Genomic DNA, 18027 nt, shown 5'->3' with positions numbered 1-18027 from the left:
GTAATCCTTCGTCGCTAAATGTTAAACAGGTTAAAAAAAAAAACGTCGAAGCGGAAGTAAAGTCTTCTAGTTCCTGTCATGTCAAACTATGCCAATGCAATGTTTTTAATTTGAAAAACTTTAAACCTTTCTAACCCAGCACATTCATTCACTTTCATATTTTTTCAATATTTAAAATTGTTATAAAACGTGTGCTTACGTTACGTAGGTTTATTTTTAATTTGTAGTCACGTGATGTCACTACGTCACACGTAAACCCGAGCGAAGATGGCGACCGCCGAGGGAGAGTCTTCTATGCATAATGTGTCGGATGAATTATTTCAAAATTTTTATACTGAGGTAAAGCAGATTTAAAGTTAGATTATTCACTTTAAAGTATCGGTTGCTGTCTTTGCACCGCCTGAAGCCGGTTATTGAGCGGTTACCCCGTTTATCACCTACGAGGCCTGCTGACATCAGCTAACGAGAAGCTAACGTTAAACGAGATGTTTGTGAGCAGCTTCAGTCTTCTGTTAGTACGAAAGAAACACCGTTATTTGGGCTTATTTTATTTATTATTATCAGAAGCTGGTACTACAAGCCATGTTACCTAAACTGTGACTTGCTTAGTAGGAGTTACTGCGTTGGCGGGCCTTTTATGGAGCTGCTGCTGGGTCAGTGTACATGTTGACCTGTATTTATTTAATGAGGATAGCTTCCTGAAAAGATTAAGAGCATCCTTCTCGTTCTTCGTATTTCATTCTTCGGAGCTGGCTGACATAATTCAGAAGAAAATAAAAATGTATTCCGACAGCCTTGTTTGCCAGGAGCTTTGCATTGTGCTGTTTTTCACTGTTTTGTTTTGCTGCTGTTGTTTTTTTTTGTTTTTTGTTTTTTTTTACTTGAATATCTAGATATTTATTTTATTTATTTTTTTACAGGTGAAGCAGATTGAGAAGCGAGACTCTGTGTTAACCTCCAAGCAGCAGATTGACAGACTGCTCAGACCTGGCGCATCATACTTCAATCTCAACCCTTTTGAGGTAACCTAGTGCACTAATGGTGTGGATTATTTCAATTATTATTATCATTGTTAAATATGCTACCTATCTACCTACCTATCAATGTATGTATGTAGCATTTTTAATAAATCATTCACACTTCACTTCTAATTAACAAAGCAACTGCAATAATGTATATAGCTTTTAGGAGCTTATGTAATTAATATTTATACTTGATGCTTACTTATTATTTCCATATCTGTATCTTATTAGACCTAAATCAAAGAAGAGAAAACAGTTTTAAAATGTACCCTTTTAAAAGTTGTGAACACTGATCTTAGGAATCAAATCATGTTTTTTAAAGTGACAGTCTTCCTTCATTCTGTGCAATAATTTTGACTCCTCATACGACTCACACAACCAATCTGAAAGGATCTGTGATTGGCCAAAGTCACCTGTCAGGGACAAACTTTTCCAAAGCCTAATACCAGAACCCAAGAGTTATATAATATTATTCAAAGCACTAACTGCTTATGATGTATCAACGTTATGAGATCCAACACTATTAACAATTGTCGATTTCAAATCAGGTTCTGCAAATTGATCCAGAGGCAACCGATGATGAACTGAAGAAAAGGTTTCGGGCGGTAAGGAAGTCTTATGGAGGAGAGGCTTTTCAGTGACCTAATTTTTACAGACATGGCGTGTTTTTTGCAATGCTGTTTTTGTTTTTCATTTTAAATCTCCTCTACTTGGCAGTTGTCCATTTTGGTCCATCCAGACAAAAATCAGGATGATCCAGACAGATCGCAGAAAGCTTTCGAAGGTAACAATTCTCTCACGTACATCTCTTATGGCTTGTATTTTTGTACAGCTCCAAGTTAATTAAAATGGGTTTTATTGGCTATTTGGACACTCAATATAAACTGGAGGAAAAAGACAAAACCTCAAAAACAGTTTGTCTCATTGTTGTTTTTGTACAAATTAAAATACATAAAAGTACGAAAACAACAATTTGACTTTGTTAGAGCCTCTGTGATACAGTTATCTGCTAATCTTACATTAAACTACTCTTTAATCGAGCCTTAATGTCGTACTATGTCCAGCTGTGGACAAGGCATACAAACTCTTACTGGATCCAGAGCAGAAGAAGAGAGCCTTAGATGTGATTCATGCAGGAAAGGAATATGTGGAGCATATGGTGAGTATTTTCCACACTGACTTTAAAAAAAAAAAAAAACTCTAATGCTTTTTTCCCCCCTTCCATGTTACTCAGCTTTCATTATCCGGACTTTTTTAATGCGATGTTTCTTTATATTTTAAAGGTAAAAGAGAAAAGGAAACAGTTGAAGAAAGAAGGGAAACCACTGGATGTGGAGGAAGATGATCCGGAAATGGTAAGTTCTACTGAGGTACTGAGACTTTTATTGTAATTTCAGAACCACGTTTTAAAGGGAAGGCAAGTAAAGAATAGTTCTGTCTTTATCACAAACTACTGGATTAGCAAGATGTAAAAAAGAGGGATAGTGCTATCACTGCAAACCAATAGCAGAATTTTGCACCAGGAAAGACATTGAAGTAAGTGTAACTTCATAGGGGTGAGAGGCTTTTAAAAACATTATTTTGGGGCAAACCAGGTAAACCTTTATTTTTTAAATCTGATTTGACTGATACATGTAGTTTTTATGTGGCAGACACCACTGAAATTAAAGTATTTTGAATAAATGCCCAGCAGTGAAGGCGAATGAGTTTAAATACCTGGGATCAACTATCTAAAGTAACAGAGTGTTGAAGAGCAGAGTGGAGTGGGTGATTTGTGACAGAAGGATAGCAACAAGAATGAAAAGGAAGGCTTTCAAGATAGTAATGAGATCTCCTATGATGTATGAAAAAGCACTGACAAAAGACGTCCAGAGGACCAGAATAGACAGGATTAGAAACAAGTAGATCAGAGGGACGGCTCGGGTTGAGCAGTTTGGAGACAAAATTAGAGAGGCAAGGCTCAGTTGGTTTGGACATGTGCAGGGGAGGGATAGTAAATATACTGGATTGAAGATGGAGTTGCCAGACAAGAGGAAAGGGGGATGAGCACAGAAAAGATTTGTGGAAGTAGTCAAGGCTTTGTGTGAGAGAGGATAATAGGAATACAGGTAAATGATCCACTGTGGTGATTGCTAAAGGGAACAGCTGAATTCACAGTCAGTTCAGAATTGCCAGTTAACCTAACATGCAAACATGTGTCAGCCCTGGTTTAGTACTTGGGACCTTCTTGCTCTGAGGAAACAGAGCTAACTACTGTACTTCATATCATACATGTATTTTTTATTTTTCTCTCTCTCCAGTTCAAGCAAGCAGTGTACAAACAGACCATGAAGCTGTTCGCAGAGCTGGAAATCAAGAGGAAGGAGAGGGAAGCAAAGGAAATGCATGAAAGGTAATGGGCGGGATTTTTAAGAACTTGGTTGCTGCTCTGTATGACTAAAACATTTACCCGTCTTTACCACTTGGTAGTTTGTTTTAGAAACAGAGAATGTTTTCATTCATAACATCCTGGATTTCTCTCAATTTACCAGGAAAAGGGCGAGAGAAGAAGAAATCGAGGCGGCAGAGAACGCTAAGCGACAGCGAGAGTGGCAGAAAAACTTCGAGGTGCGTTCTTGTGTGCCAGTTGTTACGCATCTGTAAATAGAAACACGATGACTGTGCCATTTGGATTTCTTAATTGAAAAATAATATTTTTATTTGCTTCAGGAAACAAGAGATGGACGTGTGGACAGCTGGAGGAACTTCCAGGCCAAAGGAAAAAGCAAAGAGAAGAAGAACAGGTCCTTCCTAAAGCCCCCTAAAGTCAAAATGGAACAGAGGGAATGATGTAAAACTGGACTTCACTCATTTAAAATCCACTGTTTAAATGAAAGAAACACTTCTGTGTATCCTCTCCTTGTTGTCTGCGGTCATCTGTGTAATCATCATCACAGCCATCAGCATTGTGTCGTAGGACAACATCCCGACCCCGACAGCTGTAGTTTTGTACTTGGCTTTTCTAATGTACATATTTGTGATCTGGAGCTAGAGATCATACCTGCCCCATGTAATAAAGAAATGATGCATCTTCCATTTGTGTGACAGAGGGTGGAAGCATGGTTTGCTGTCATTTGCTTTCTTGTTCTCCTTGTTTTGTTTTTTTTAAATAAATCTTTTTCTTAACAAGCCTACTTCACTGTGGTCTCCAAAACTGTTAAAACTTGCAGAAAAAAGTGAAATAACTAGGTCATGGGATACGAATATTTATAAGCTATGTGGCATCTATGCTTCTTATTATCTGGCTGTCATTGATTCCTTTTATAAGTAGAATATCAACTGGATACAAATTTACAAATGTGTTGTTGGAACAGGCATTCTTGTTAAGAACCTACGTCTCTGTGCATGTCTTCTGTGTATTCATAATATAAATTTAAGCAGCTCACCGTTTTACTCCCTAGTTATGTTGTTTTGGAGAAAATAAATTTTAAAAAACTGCTTAGTTTCTGTTTTGGCTTTTTTTAAGCACAAAAGGAAAAAAAGAACTCGGAAAATGAACAGTGGGAAAATAAAATACCAGTTTAATAATTCAGTTTTAAAACTTTTTTTCTTTGCAGTTGTGCTCAGCAAACACTATGAAACAATGGAGATGGCTACAGTGTATAATTTGTAAAACAAACATCAAAACAAGAAGCAGCATTGTCTGCCAAAGGAAAAAGAATACTTCAGAAAATACAGTAATACAAATGTTTCCCGTCCTCCTGGGTTACATGGTGTCAGTCTCATTTTCTCCATCCAGTCTCATTTGCAGAAAAATCTGCAAAAGCATGTGGCTCATTGAAAAAAATCTAAACGTCCTTATGCATCCCATCTCACATGACTGTGCACTGATCTCCTGCACCTGCACCAGGCGCCGTCACAGCAGCGGATGCATTAGTACCCCCCATCAATCCATCCAGACTGAGGCCCTGAAAGGCTCCAAAGAAGGAGTCGTCCTTGGCCGGGGTCGGTTTCCTCCTGGAAGCGTTGCTCTGCTGCAGGCACATGTGTTCAGGTTAGATAATGACACGCTGATAAGTCAGTTGCATTTGAATGTAGCTGCTCACTTACCCGTGGGAGGCAGTGATGGCTCCTGAAGTGAGTTTTCCTGACAGTCCTTTCAGCATTCTTCTTGGCCAGCATGGCTTGCTGACGTTTCCTTTGGCAAACAGCAAAGAGCAACATTTAGCGTGGCACATGGTCGAGGAGCTTATTCATGTGAGGAAGAGTCTTATCCTCACTAAGCCAGGTCTGTCTGGCCAAGAGTCTTAGCTTGATGACAAGATAGTAACTGAAAATCATTGTTTTCCTAAAATACAACAGCAACTCTAACTCTGTATTGTATTGCAAAAAAAGCTAAAAGTGATCGTGAAAAACTCCACACAGCCTGGAAAAACCACATTAAAAACTGAAATTCAATCAATCAATCACATGAATGCTTCTGTTTAATTTTCTTTTTTTTTTTACCTTTCCCTCTTCAGTTCATCCTGGTAAGCTCTGAGCCAGGAGTCTGGCACTTTTTGGCTGTTGCAGGGAACGCTTCTCCTCCTGCTGACGCTCCTCCTGCGGGTGAAGCTGCTTCTCCGGACAGACTGGCTCCTCCCGGCGCCCCTCTTGGTGGTGCTTTTCCCCGACACGCAGCTGGTGAACTGCTTCAGGGGAGCGCCCAGTGACATTAAGGAATCCATTTGCGCCGTTTGTAGATGTCGCTTGATTTATCAGGTAGACTTTTCCAACTATTTAAGGCAATATCAGCATGAAGGTGCGACTCTTTGACTATTTGGGATAAATCTTCAGCAGAAGAAGTGAGGCTTTTATTGGAGACTGTAATCTGCAAATAAAAAGTACAAGCAGAGAAAACTTTAATACCTCTATATTGAAATTAAAAAAAGTTTCCTTTATTTGGGAAACTCTTTGTCTGTGTCCATAAAAAAAGAGACACCCTAAAGTCACAATTTTACACAACATGTTGCACATGGCTTAAAGAAACAATGACTGACCTTTGTGCGTTCTCCTGTAGACACAATGGGCTGATGGTATCATTTGTCAAAGCTGTAAAGCAAAGGATCCATTTAATGCTCTGCTGCCAGCACTTCAGCTTGTGTACCTGTAGACACCTCCGCTCCGCAGCGCTCTGCTCTTATGCGGATTTGACTGATGACCTTGCAGGTCTACAAATTGGATTAGCTGAGGACGCAACAGTCGCTTATCTCATTAACAGCAGAGTAGCTGCAAACAAATCTGCACATGCAAACAGATGCTTATTTAGATTTTGGCTGCTGAAATAGTTCAGAAATTTACATCCAGGGGACTGACGACGACTAGGCTCCACTTAGTTTTTTCATTGTCAATTTTAGCAGCTGATGAAATTATTTGGCAACAGGGTCAGAGGAAGCCTGACAGATGGGAGCTGATAAAGTGGAAGGCGGAGGATGACGCTTTTATGACGCACAGAGGACGACTTCTACCCAAAGACGAGACAGTTTCATTGACTGGAAGGCTCAATTTCATTCACAGATTCGCTTCATTCACAGTGAACTCAGACAAATTCAGGCCTAGAGAGAAACAGCATTCACAGTGTCTGAAATCCCAAACCATGCACTATATACTCAATATTTTTACTACTGTCCATGTCACTTACAGAGCAACACGTGTTAATGGTAATCCAACAACCTGTGCGAGACCAAGCAATCATTAACAAACTGGCACCTTATTTTTAAACACTATAAAGATTTACCATAAAGATTGAGCTGTGCCTCTTAAATCCTGTTACTGCTGCACTGCTTTTATAGATTTATACGCCAGTGTAGTATCTGGGGCCACATACTCTAATATTTACCTGGAAATAGTATGCATTTAAAGTACTGCTACACACTGCAATTATATACATACTAAGGGTAAGACTCTCATTACTGAAGCATACTAAATACTATATTAGTGTGGAATTTCAGACACAGTCTCAGCCTGCCCACACCACTATGAATCACCTGTGTTTGATGCTACAACAGTGCATTTCTACCATACAGATTATTTCAATTCTGCATATGAAGGTTTTTACATTTAACACAAAGAATTGGACAATCCTCAGGTTGTTAGAAAACGTGAGAAAATGACCAGAAAACCTACATCCCACATCTTTGTATGTCAGTCAAGCACAGTTTCAATCAAACAGATTCAGTTTTATCATTTTCTTTTAAGGTTAATGCGCAGCAGGGTTTCTATTCGGTCTGCTGTTGTTTGAGAAAGAATGGGGACAGCGAGGTTAATAAAGGTACTAATAAAAGTACTGACAGGTGGGGAAGTCTACATGACGATCCATCTATACACCTGTTGCAACAGATCTTGTGCTCAGCTCTCTTCTGCTCCTCAGGAGGTGACAGCTGAGCGTAGACTTTGAAGGGTAATGACAGAGAGATTAGTTAACAAGATAGGACTGGTAGAGGAAAAACATCCGACAGTCGCTGCCAGAAAACCCTGTCATTAGGGTGGGAATTTTTTTATTTTATTTTATCAGTGTATGCAAAATGCCTAAAACTATTAAACAATTAAGTTAAGATACTTGGAAAACAGCATGAAAACTATCCCATTTAAAAAAAAAAGAAAACACTTAAAAAGAGTGAGTCTAGTGATAGTCTAAAGTGTGGCTGATGATCCAGAGAAGAGTGCCCCAGAATAATTTGCTATAAAATCAGACTTTAGTAATCTGAAAATGCAGGTGATAAAATGTCCAAATGATTTAAAAAAAAAAAAAAAAAAAAGCTTTTAGTGCCAGTGGAATCCAAGAGACAGTTTGCTGTAAAAATGTGAAAGATTTAAAGAAATGACTTAAAATTAGAAAATAATACTCACCATTTTCCTTTTGTTCACTCAAGCATCCAAAGACCTGTGTGACAGCTACGCAGGTCATCCAGCAGAGGCATCGCTGAGGTAAGAAACAGAAATGGTAACCACCTTTAATTTTATCACAGGCCCAAACGGACACAGCGGAAACCAGAAGCCTTTGGCAAGGAGGACTTTAATTCTACACAATAATACATATATACAGTTTTATACGCTTTAATTTCATTAAAAAAACAAACAAACAAGTCATGTACAGGTGGGCGGTGGGGACTATGACCTAGAAGAACTCATAATAAATACCATCAAAAGGGGCTGTGTGCTTAACCTCGATAGAGAGAAGTCAGGTCTGAAAATGTCAAACATGGAAAAGGCAGTTATTGGAGTTTGAATGAGTGGGATTGTTCCCACAACTAATGCTTACGTAAACCACTGAGCAAAACATAAACGCGTCGCCCACTCCATCCAACAGACACACACTCTCACACCCAGAAATCATTGCATGACAACATATTTATCATATAAGAGAGGCAGCAAAGCCCCATGTAAGCGGAGTGTCCCGTCATTATTATCTTCTCACGTTACTGGTGAATAGTAATAAACCCACAAATTTATGGCAGATTCTCCATATAGGGGACATTTCTTTTATAAAACAAGAAGTCTATGCGCAGGTCTTTAATTAACAACGTAAACAAGAAGTTGAGACACTTGCCTCTGCCACAGATGTTTGCAATACTTTCCAATTTGAATGATCAGATGTTTGATGTTTGTATAACAGAATCTCTTCCCCATGTCTCCTTTTTTTACCCTTTCCTTTCACTTCAGAATCGGAAGACTTTTTCATCTCCAAAGCTGATTCTTTTTTTTGATAACAGACTCTGGTAGCATTTCCTAATTTTCTTTACATGCTGGTTAAAATAACAGGTAAACAGAAAGAAGGGTGGAAGGTGGTTCAGAAGTCTAAAGGAAGACAGGAGCTGCATAGTGGGCTACTTTGGATACAAACAATCTTCCATTTAAAGATTTTTTTTTTGCCTCTACCGAGGCTGTGAGAACTAGAAAAGACTTCACTCTTTCCCCCACATCTTCTGTGGCTCATTTTTAGTCTCTGCTGCAAAAACATGCCTCTTGTGGCTACAGAGATGGACGCCAGAGGAGCGAGAAGTTAAGGTGTCCATGCTTTAATGACAGATGAGGCCCCAATTTATTCAACAGTTCCCACTGCTCCACACAGAAAGGACTGTAAACCCTTCATCATTCAGTCTTTGGAGGGTTGTGGGTCACCGGCTGATGTCGCGGTTGCCCTCCCAGGTCTTGGTGCCTGCAGCCTCACTGATCCCTAAGTTCTCAAAGAAAGGGTGCTTTAGAGAGTCAGCCAGTGCAAGCCTCTTGGAGGGCTCATACTCCAACATGCTTTCGATGAGGTCAAACAGCTGGTGGTGCTCTTCCGCCTCGGACAGCAGATACCGCTGAAAGAAAAGGGGGAAAAAAAAAATAAAAGTGGGAATTAGTGGCAATAAAAAAACTCCAACATGAAACATCTGTTGCATCATACAGTGAACTTTTCATCCCCGCTAATCATCATATTCATGCCCTTCCCACTCACTTCACTTACCCGTAAGGGTTTGCAGTTTTCTCTAACATATTTTCCCGCTGAGGAGCTCTCATCCCAATCAAGACGACCACGATAGAAGTATTTCTGCTTCCTGAGAGAGTAAGATGAGTTTTAAAATGTTGCTTTAAAAAAAATATGTTTGCATCAGCCACATTTTTAATCCTTTACTTGTGTTTTTATGTTCTCTTACCGAGTCTTACGAATCATCCTGGAGGGCACTGGTCCCAGGATTCTTTCCATCATAGCCAAATGTTCCCTGTTGTCATGAGTCTGCAAAAAATATAAGATAAGCAAGAATGAGAGGGGAAAAGACTCACACAGAAAGGAAGAGAGTGATTCAGTAGATAATCAGGATTTAACTACTTCAGGTTCTGCTGCTGCATATGGTGTCTTCGGTTTTAGAGAGCTCACCAGTGGCAAGGGTTCATTCTTACCAGCACTGAATACTTGTACGCTTGCATTTACAAGGACCCATTTACATTAGAGCTTTAACTAATAGTTGAGATTTCAACAAATAAATCAGTTTACAAAAAGTAAATAAAAGGCGTATTCTGCTGAAACGAACTGTGTGCTGCCGTGTACCTGAAACAAAGTGAAGCCCAAGTAGTACTCAAACAGGATACAGCCAATGCTCCACACATCGCAGGGATGACTCCAGCCCAGCTCTGAAACACAAAAGTGTAAGTACACTAAACCACCACAGGATTACAAGAGGACAGGACTACCACCTTGTGGTTGTAATCTTCCCACAACCAGCCACGTTTTAATTTTCATCCATTTCTGGCCAGATTCACTCAGTGTTTGCAGTGAAGACTGGGAATGAATTTAACAGGAAAGACAGACACACTCTCTACTTCTAAGTTTAGGCTTAAAACTTTCCTTTTTGACAAAGCATACAACTTAGGGCTGGACCAGGTGACCGTAAATATTGAGTATCAAGCCTGGTTCTGCCAGAGGTTTCTTCCTGGTTAAAGGGAATTTTTCTTTTCCACTGTCACCAAAGTGTGTTTTTGGTCATTTGGTCATTAACAGACCAGAAATGATATATCAGCACAATCTCTGTTTCTATTCTCCCACTTATAATGCCTGGGAAAGTGTTTTTGAACAACATTATGTTACAGTGAGTTGATCTTTTATCATCAATTACTTATCAGTACATCGTTGAGTTTAAAGCAACATGCACGCTGGAAAGGATTCGCATGCTTGCTGAAGTCACACAAAAAACATTCAAATGATCCAATTTGTTTTTGACGCGAGTCATTTTGCACTCCTCACATCAACCAGCCCCAATTTATCTCAGCATAAACTGCTTTCAGCAGATACTTATTGTACCACTGATGATACACTTGTGTAGAAGTGAATATTTCACATACTTGAATATCACATATCCCTTTTTTTTTTTTTTTTCCCCTAACAGAGCAATCAGGGCGGGGAGCTGAGCCGTGCCTGTTTGAACCTGTTTTTTTTGTTTGTTTGTTTGTTTTTTAAAAGAACTTCAAGATAAACTTTTGGTCTTCCAAGTAAAGCATATCGTGTCAACTGAAAAAGGCACAGCTGCTCATGTGACTGGGCCAAAGATTTGTGGATATAATCACACACCCATCTCCTGTACATCTATAGCAGTTCTCACCTAATATGACCTCAGGGGCACGGTAATGCCGCGTGGACACAATGGTGCTGTGGTGCTCGTGGTCAAATGTGGCACTGCCAAAGTCCACCACGCGTACTGCCGTGCTCTTAACAGTCCGCTCCTCTCGTTTCTGGAAGATGACACGCATGTTTTTCAGAAATGCCCAGCTTTCTCTCAGGAGTAAATCTGCAGTAGAGAAGCTTAGCTTTTTCCCCCCTAAAATATAGCAACACGTGTTTTCATATCTATTCACCCTATCTGCCAGCAATAAGTAACAGGAAAACTTTCCTCCACCTACAAGAAAGGTGATAACTTTTTATAAAGAACTTTTTTTTTCTTCATATGTGAAATGAACGAAAAAGTAGCTCTTGAGTTTTGGAACCAACCTGCCTATAAACAAATCTGATTGTTGGGTTTTTGTTTTGTTTTTTAAACTGTTTTCCTTGACTCTTACCTTCTCTACGTTGTAGGACATGGTGAAGTCTGAGTTGACAAACAGGATGTTCTCAGGCTTGAGGTCTGTATGTGTCAGCTTATTGTCATGGAGAACTATGGAGGTAAAAAGCAACCCTCACTGTTTAAGTTATTCAGAATTGTCAGTTACCTTGCATCACTTTATACAAACTGTCTACTCACCATTTATTACAACATATAAGCATCATAATACTAATAGAAAAGCATCAGAAAAGCACTACTAGAATATCTCAGTAAAACCAACATGAGAACATTAACAACAGTAAACAAGTTAAAGGGCTTGGTGAGGATATATAGCTTTTATTTACTAAAGAGAAACTTGATAAGTCAGTGGGGCCAACACCCTTTTTGCTATGATGCCCTCCTGTGGTAAATGTCTACCACAAACACCAGATGATTTGAACAAGTATAATAATCAAGTCAAAAGCTAAATTACAGCTCAAGTTATAAGTATCAATGTTGTCCCATTTCAAGGTATTCCTAATTCCCATCCAATTTATCTGTAAATTTCACAGACCATAAAGATACAACTTACATTTCACAGCAAGACAGATTTGGTAGGCCATGTGTCTGACCTGACCAATTGAGTAGGGCAGGTAGTTGTTTTCCTTCAGAAAGTCAAAGGTGCTCAGAGCTAGCAGCTCAAAGGAGATGCACATGTGACCGTGGTAGTCAAACCAGTCATACATCTGTACACATAAACTGCAAGACAGACAAAGCATGGGAGGTTCAGGGAGTGAGCTGACAAATTCACTTCAATCACGTAAACCAGCTTCAACCTCGGAGTGAACACAAGACACTAAGTAATACTGGTTTAACCACAGTGCCGCATGACTGAGTCAGAACTCACAATTTGTTATCGGGATCCTTTTCATTGATCTTCTCCAGTACATTGATCTCCAAGCGAGCTGCTTCCTTGTATTTCTCCACATTCTTGATAATTTTCAGAGCAACGTGGGCTCCTCCCCTGTAAAACACAAGCGATTATGAATACAAACACTAACGTTATGAAACACAAAACATGCCTTATTTTTTATGTAATCCCTGTGTGCAGCCCTGATTGCTAAACACTAGCACTTGTTTATTTATAGATTCAAGACAGAGTAGTTAACTGCCTGGCTATGAGAGCAAAGGCTCCAATTATCAAGTTATTTATAGGACGGGGAAAATATAAATATATGAGAAGTCACTGCAGCAGCTCCAGCTGGTTGGAAGACGTTAACCCATAACGACGGCACATCATGATCTTAAGGCCCTGGGCATGAACATGAACTGATGTACATTTCTAACTCTGTCACAAGAAAATAAATCTTCCGCAGGGAGAGAAGCACAAATAGCCCCTGTTCACATGAGGGGCTCACAGTCACAGGGGACTAAAATACTGTTGAGCTGATTTTCAGTATACATCACGATGTGGTGAACAGAACCAGAATTAAAATCAGAAATGTGTTTCTGCCATGTCTGGTGTGATAATGTGACTCTAAAATTACTGATAATGAACAAGCTCAACAAGTTACTTGAAACATAAAACACTGTTTACCTTAATAAAAAAAAAAACTCTACATGTAAATACTTTGTGCTGTCATTGATTCACAGTGGTCCATAAATTGTATTGCACAGGTACAGACAACAGACATAACGATAATTTAAGACTAATTATTTTTCTTATAAGATTTCAGGCTGTTCATCATCACTATCTCTGAAGAAATTCTGGCCAATCAAAAGCCTACAAACAATAACACAGTGAGACATCAAAAAAGAAAATAAAGGTGCACAGCCTGGAAATCTCTTTTCCTTATTCACATCTAAAAGTAGAAACGAACTTCTCAAAAAGCTTCACCCTGGCATGAGTTTTTCAAAGGTCAAGGCAAAATGCATAGAAAAAACTATTTTTGCCAAAATACATGTGGCTGTAACCATAAATAAAAGAAGAAATTTAGAGAGGTAGTTTCTTTCTCCTACAGAGGGTTTTATGCAATACTTGCACTGGTCCACCCTGCTCAATACAGGCTGTATGTTGCCCATGTACTAAAAATGGGTTAAACACCTCTGATGTATCCTAATATCCCAGCCCAATACATGCACACAGAAGCTCTTGTTTCTTGTTGCTGAGGAAACAACAATTCCCTAATGAACTACTAAGACACTCAGAGACTGAGAGCTCACACACCTGCGATGGTCAATGCACTGCATCACCCTGCCAAAGGTGCCTTCCCCCAAAGTGCTGACAATCTCATCTGCAACACAGTACAAAGAGAAAAAAAACAAGAGAGGGAGAGCGGGGGGGAAAAAAAAAAGAAGCATTAGAAATCTGGACTGGTGCAGGAATACACAATGCAAAAGTGTAGACAGGCGAATCAGTACTAGCGCCCATCCCCTTTCCGAATTGCTGCCTACTGAGTCTGGCAGGCTTAAAACGTTGCGCATAAAGCTATGGTAACTAAATGGTGCTATGATGTAAAACAAAGGGGGCAAACATAAAGCACTCCCTTCCTTTGATGACCAATTTGCAGTCATTGAAGCTATTAGAGCGCATCCTTTTGTCTTTGCCCAAAATGATACAAATGCTGAATAAACTTCAAACATTAAAAATAATATGTATTGTAATTATTCTCAAATGAAGCGTTTAATGTAAAGAAAGTCTTAAAATGTGCACTGGTTGTTCTAACCTTAGTGAAATTTGCTAAATAAGTGATGTGACCCTGAAACCATCCGAGTGAAAAACATCTAGCTTAAGTTACAGATTTAAAACTGTAACTGAGTTGTAAGCTAAAGCGCAACATAAACAAACAGCTGCAAATTGGATTTCTAAGTTTAGGAAAGTCAAATAACCTGTGAAACATAAAGGAAATGCTCCACAGTTTAAAAATCCTAGAAAAAAAAAGAAAAAAGAAAAAAAAAAGCAGATTGTATCTAAAGTCCCTCCTAAAATCTTCAACATTCTTGCAATCCACCCTGCTATTTCAGCTAGAGCGAAGAGCATTCTAGCAAGGCATCATCATCATCATGATCATCAGGCACTCCCCATGTCATGTAAATGCTCTATGCTTTAATACTCATATGGAGAAGGGTTACGATAGAGTAGTGGCAGTGAGTACATCTCTCTTGCAGGACGTCCCCACTCCGACAGATCAGGTGCCCTTCCTCGTCGTCCCTCACACTCAGTGCACGCGTCCGGCTGTTGCTCCGCTGTATTCACACCCAAACGGCCATCAGCAGGTCACAACACGACCGAAGGGGACAGGGGGGGTTTCAGGGGCAGCCGCAGCCACGGCGTCAGGTGGCACAGGTGGATGAGGAGGGAGGAGGAGGGTGGTAGTTGATGTAGTTGTGGTTGTAGGTGGGTTTCATGGTCATTGGGCGATTCACGCATGACACCACGTGAAGGAAATATATAACGATAGGGATATAGTGCAAGGGAACAAGTCAAAGATCACATGTTGTCCTCTGCTCCTCTCCCGCCCCCCTACCTTTAAACCACAGCTGCTTACAAACAAGGAAGCAACTGGCACATCCATTCATCAACGCAACAACCAATTAAACAATAATATACATAACTACTTCAAAACTTTGCAACAAGATGAAAGATAAAATGACAACACCATAAACATTCAAGCAGGACTTCTTTAAAGATAATCCCAACAGTTATACTACATCAAATTCAAACCTTTTCCTCATTTACGTTCATAATAATACTTAACAGGTGTGATTAACCACACCCCACACAGAAAGAAATAATCAGAGCTAACTCATTTTAATAAAAATCTAATGCACTATGCTTGGCAGAACATTTTCACTTTTTCATCATTAAAAAAAATAATAATAATAATTGCAAGAGCCAAAACAAAAATCACAAGGCTTTCTGCCCTCTTATAAATAAAAAAAAAATTAAAGTAAAATAACTAAATTACAGTAACAATTATCTGTGACAAAATAGTGGCTGAAGTACTAAAAGGTATCTGTATAAAAATGAAAATGCTCTACCATAAAAAGGAGAAAGAATTTTTGAAAAAAGAGCCAATTAGAGCCAAACCCACCTATTCACAAATATAATAAAACCCCTGTGACAGAACAAAAATAAATCATAAAGGTTTTACTACTTACCAAATCTAGGGGCTGTAAAGAAAAGGTTAGGACAGGACAGAGGCAGAGAGAGCTGAGCGAAAGAAACAGGAGGTGGAGGTAGAGGATGAGGACTTAAAGCACAAACTCAGGTCTGGCTGTACTCACCGAGGAGGATGCGCTATAGGACCTGGTTCTACGCCGCCTTCGTTTGTGCTTACGCCTGCTGCCTTTCCGCCGGTACGACTCTTCTCGTTCACGCTCCCTCTCGCGGCCCCGTCTGTAGTCGTACATGTTCGGCGAGAAGTCACGTGGATAGTAACTCTCGGCTGCTCCGTGTGGCTCCCTGTCTCTGTCGCGTTCTCTGCTCTGATCAAACCGTCTGTATCCCTCGCAGTATCTTCTGTCAAACGGTCGTTGTTCCACTGAGCGATTGTCATAGCTGCGACTGAATAAGTGAGCAGAGAAATATACGGAAACCTTAGGACTGGCAACCAATAATAAAGTAAAGTGGGGTAAATATAACATGAAAGAGTAAAAGCACAAGCTAATTTGACCATAACGCACCTCCGTGACCGTACATAGCTTCCTTCCTGTCTGTGTCCACGTCCCCTCCTGTCTCGGTCTCTCTCTCTGTCACTGCTGGAGGAGTAAGACGGCGTTCTTCTGTGTCGATGTCGTCGCCCTCTGTCTCGGTCTCTGTAACGATCCTGGTAGCTGGCTCGACTGTCTCTTTCCGAGGACGAGTATCGTCTTGTATGAGGCATCTGGTGTAAAAAGGAAACAAATTAGCACAGAGTACCAAAATATGTTTAAGGAAAGTCATTCCTTACATTCAAATTATTGGAGCAGCTGATCACTGCCAAACTCATGGGATTTGAGGGACTAAATACCTGCACGTTTCTAGTGTGTAGTTACAGACCCCCCAACAATACTGTAAAGTTCAGAGTTTTACCCCAAAGGCTCAAATCAGGACTATGTACATCAGCACAGCTTTTCCACATATGATTTCACAAAGCAAAAATCTGTGTTACCTTACTGAACAATACTCCTTTTCCTTTTTATTTTTTGACCTTTCGCCAATAAAAACGTATTCAACCTTAAGTAATTTGAACTCCGCACAACCCAAAAGTCTCGCGAGTCTGCAAGTTCCCTGGTTTAACTGTCGTTACGTTTTAAGAATTTAAATTGAAAGTAAAAAGACAATTTCATAACAAACTTTATTGTCAACTTGGAAACAGACACTTTTAGCATCATACCTTCAACTGCATGACAAGTGTAAATATTATTTTTACTGTTTAATTAAACTACCCTTAACCGAGAACTAGACATTTCTGTAAACGTGGTTATATAGGAGGCCACCCTCAGAACAACAGTTCAACTTTCCTTCATACCTAAAAAGGCAACAAAATTTTCCAACGGACCTAAAACTATGTGCAAAACTATTGCAACGGGTCTGAAAATACTGAAAAAAAAAAGATCAGCGTTCAAATGAGATGATATAGCTATAATAACCCTGTTGCATGACCATAATAAACTTGACAACCCCCAATAGACACAGCGGCGCATCAAACCATTGCAAAGCCATTAGCACTGTAGTCAGAAGTAATTATTAGGGCAAATGAGTTCAGTTAAGCTTTATCCAACGCAGAGTGAAAGCACAAGTAAATGCCAAGTTAATAAATTGATCGTGGCTACTCATTAAGCGTTGCCTATGCTGTTTACACTCATTCCAAGACGATGCAACACTCGTTAAACGTAAAGCAAAATTACCGTTAAGCTCGTTAATCTCTGCATGGATTAGTAAAATTAAGCTTCTATAACAGTCCAGCACATTTACTAACAGCACCAACATTTCAAAGCCTGGAGAGAAGTAACTAATCAACAAGCGACGTAGTATCTATTAGCATGCACTGCTAGCCACTAGCTAATGTAAATAATTTGACCGCCATCTTAGCTTAGCTACGTTCGTCAAGCTAACTTGCTACTTACGCTAGCAGCCGCGCTAACTGCAGAATCGCTATGTAGCTTATTTAAATAAACACGGTGTTTACCGTTTTAGCAGCGAGCCCTGTGCGTTTATCCCACAAAAAATCCGTGGTGGCGTTCCACTTTTCTCCTCTACCTTCTCGCCAGCTCGATGTTCAAAGCTCTTTTGCTATCACCTAGCCAGTTTTTTTTCTGTCTGCTTAGTACAGCTAGTTCTGGTTCAATTCGGCACTCGTACCGCCCTCCTGCGCTCAAATGTGGCTACTCCTGTTCGAAGGTAGACATCCACAAGGAACTAGTGAGGAATTACCACCCCAACCTACAACCGTTACAAGTCCTTATTAAATTATGGACCGCTGATTTTTATCAGCTACCTTTTA

The 18027-nt window shown here is 39.8% G+C and overlaps 3 protein-coding genes across 6 annotated transcripts; 1 reads left to right on the top strand and 2 right to left on the bottom strand.

Moving 5' to 3' along the window:
* The first annotated feature begins 210 nt into the window (after window positions 1–210).
* On the top strand, window positions 211–4499 carry dnajc8 (DnaJ (Hsp40) homolog, subfamily C, member 8). The gene is made up of 9 exons (XM_031738765.2): window positions 211–339; window positions 921–1022; window positions 1571–1627; window positions 1740–1806; window positions 2087–2181; window positions 2306–2377; window positions 3323–3414; window positions 3554–3629; window positions 3732–4499. Exons 1-9 carry the CDS (start codon window positions 268–270, stop codon window positions 3849–3851), a joined length of 753 nt encoding a protein of 250 aa, XP_031594625.1. The 5' UTR covers window positions 211–267; the 3' UTR covers window positions 3852–4499.
* Window positions 4500–4561: 62 nt separating this feature from the next.
* Window positions 4562–7896, bottom strand: si:ch211-81a5.8 (uncharacterized protein LOC560648 homolog). Its single transcript, XM_039605454.1, has 4 exons — window positions 6041–7896; window positions 5508–5871; window positions 5112–5199; window positions 4562–5035 (listed from the first exon to the last, which is right to left on the bottom strand). The coding sequence occupies exons 2-4, from the start codon at window positions 5726–5728 to the stop codon at window positions 4874–4876; spliced, it is 471 nt and encodes a 156-aa protein (XP_039461388.1). The 5' UTR covers window positions 5729–5871; window positions 6041–7896; the 3' UTR covers window positions 4562–4873.
* A 142-nt stretch (window positions 7897–8038) lies between these two features.
* Window positions 8039–17921, bottom strand: clk2a (CDC-like kinase 2a). 4 transcript variants are annotated; one of them, XM_031738746.2, is made up of 13 exons: window positions 17713–17921; window positions 16226–16425; window positions 15827–16106; window positions 14695–14785; window positions 13767–13833; window positions 12447–12563; window positions 12132–12298; window positions 11577–11671; window positions 11123–11252; window positions 10075–10157; window positions 9683–9762; window positions 9484–9583; window positions 8039–9346 (listed from the first exon to the last, which is right to left on the bottom strand). In XM_031738746.2, exons 2-13 carry the CDS (start codon window positions 16423–16425, stop codon window positions 9158–9160), a joined length of 1599 nt encoding a protein of 532 aa, XP_031594606.1. In that variant the 5' UTR covers window positions 17713–17921; the 3' UTR covers window positions 8039–9157. The 4 variants fall into 4 exon arrangements, with proteins under 4 accessions (XP_031594606.1, XP_039461384.1, XP_039461385.1 ...); XM_039605450.1 differs by lacking the exon at window positions 17713–17921 and adding an exon at window positions 17432–17589; XM_039605451.1 differs by lacking the exon at window positions 17713–17921 and adding an exon at window positions 17432–17579 and having other exon boundaries at window positions 9493–9583.
* Between the last annotated feature and the right edge of the window lie 106 nt (window positions 17922–18027).

The sequence above is a fragment of the Oreochromis aureus genome, linkage group 22, assembly GCF_013358895.1.
Source record: "Oreochromis aureus strain Israel breed Guangdong linkage group 22, ZZ_aureus, whole genome shotgun sequence".
Lineage (NCBI taxonomy): Eukaryota > Metazoa > Chordata > Actinopteri > Cichliformes > Cichlidae > Oreochromis > Oreochromis aureus.
The sequence above is the reverse complement of the archived record's forward strand: the minus strand, read 5'-3'. Positions and strand labels throughout refer to the sequence as shown.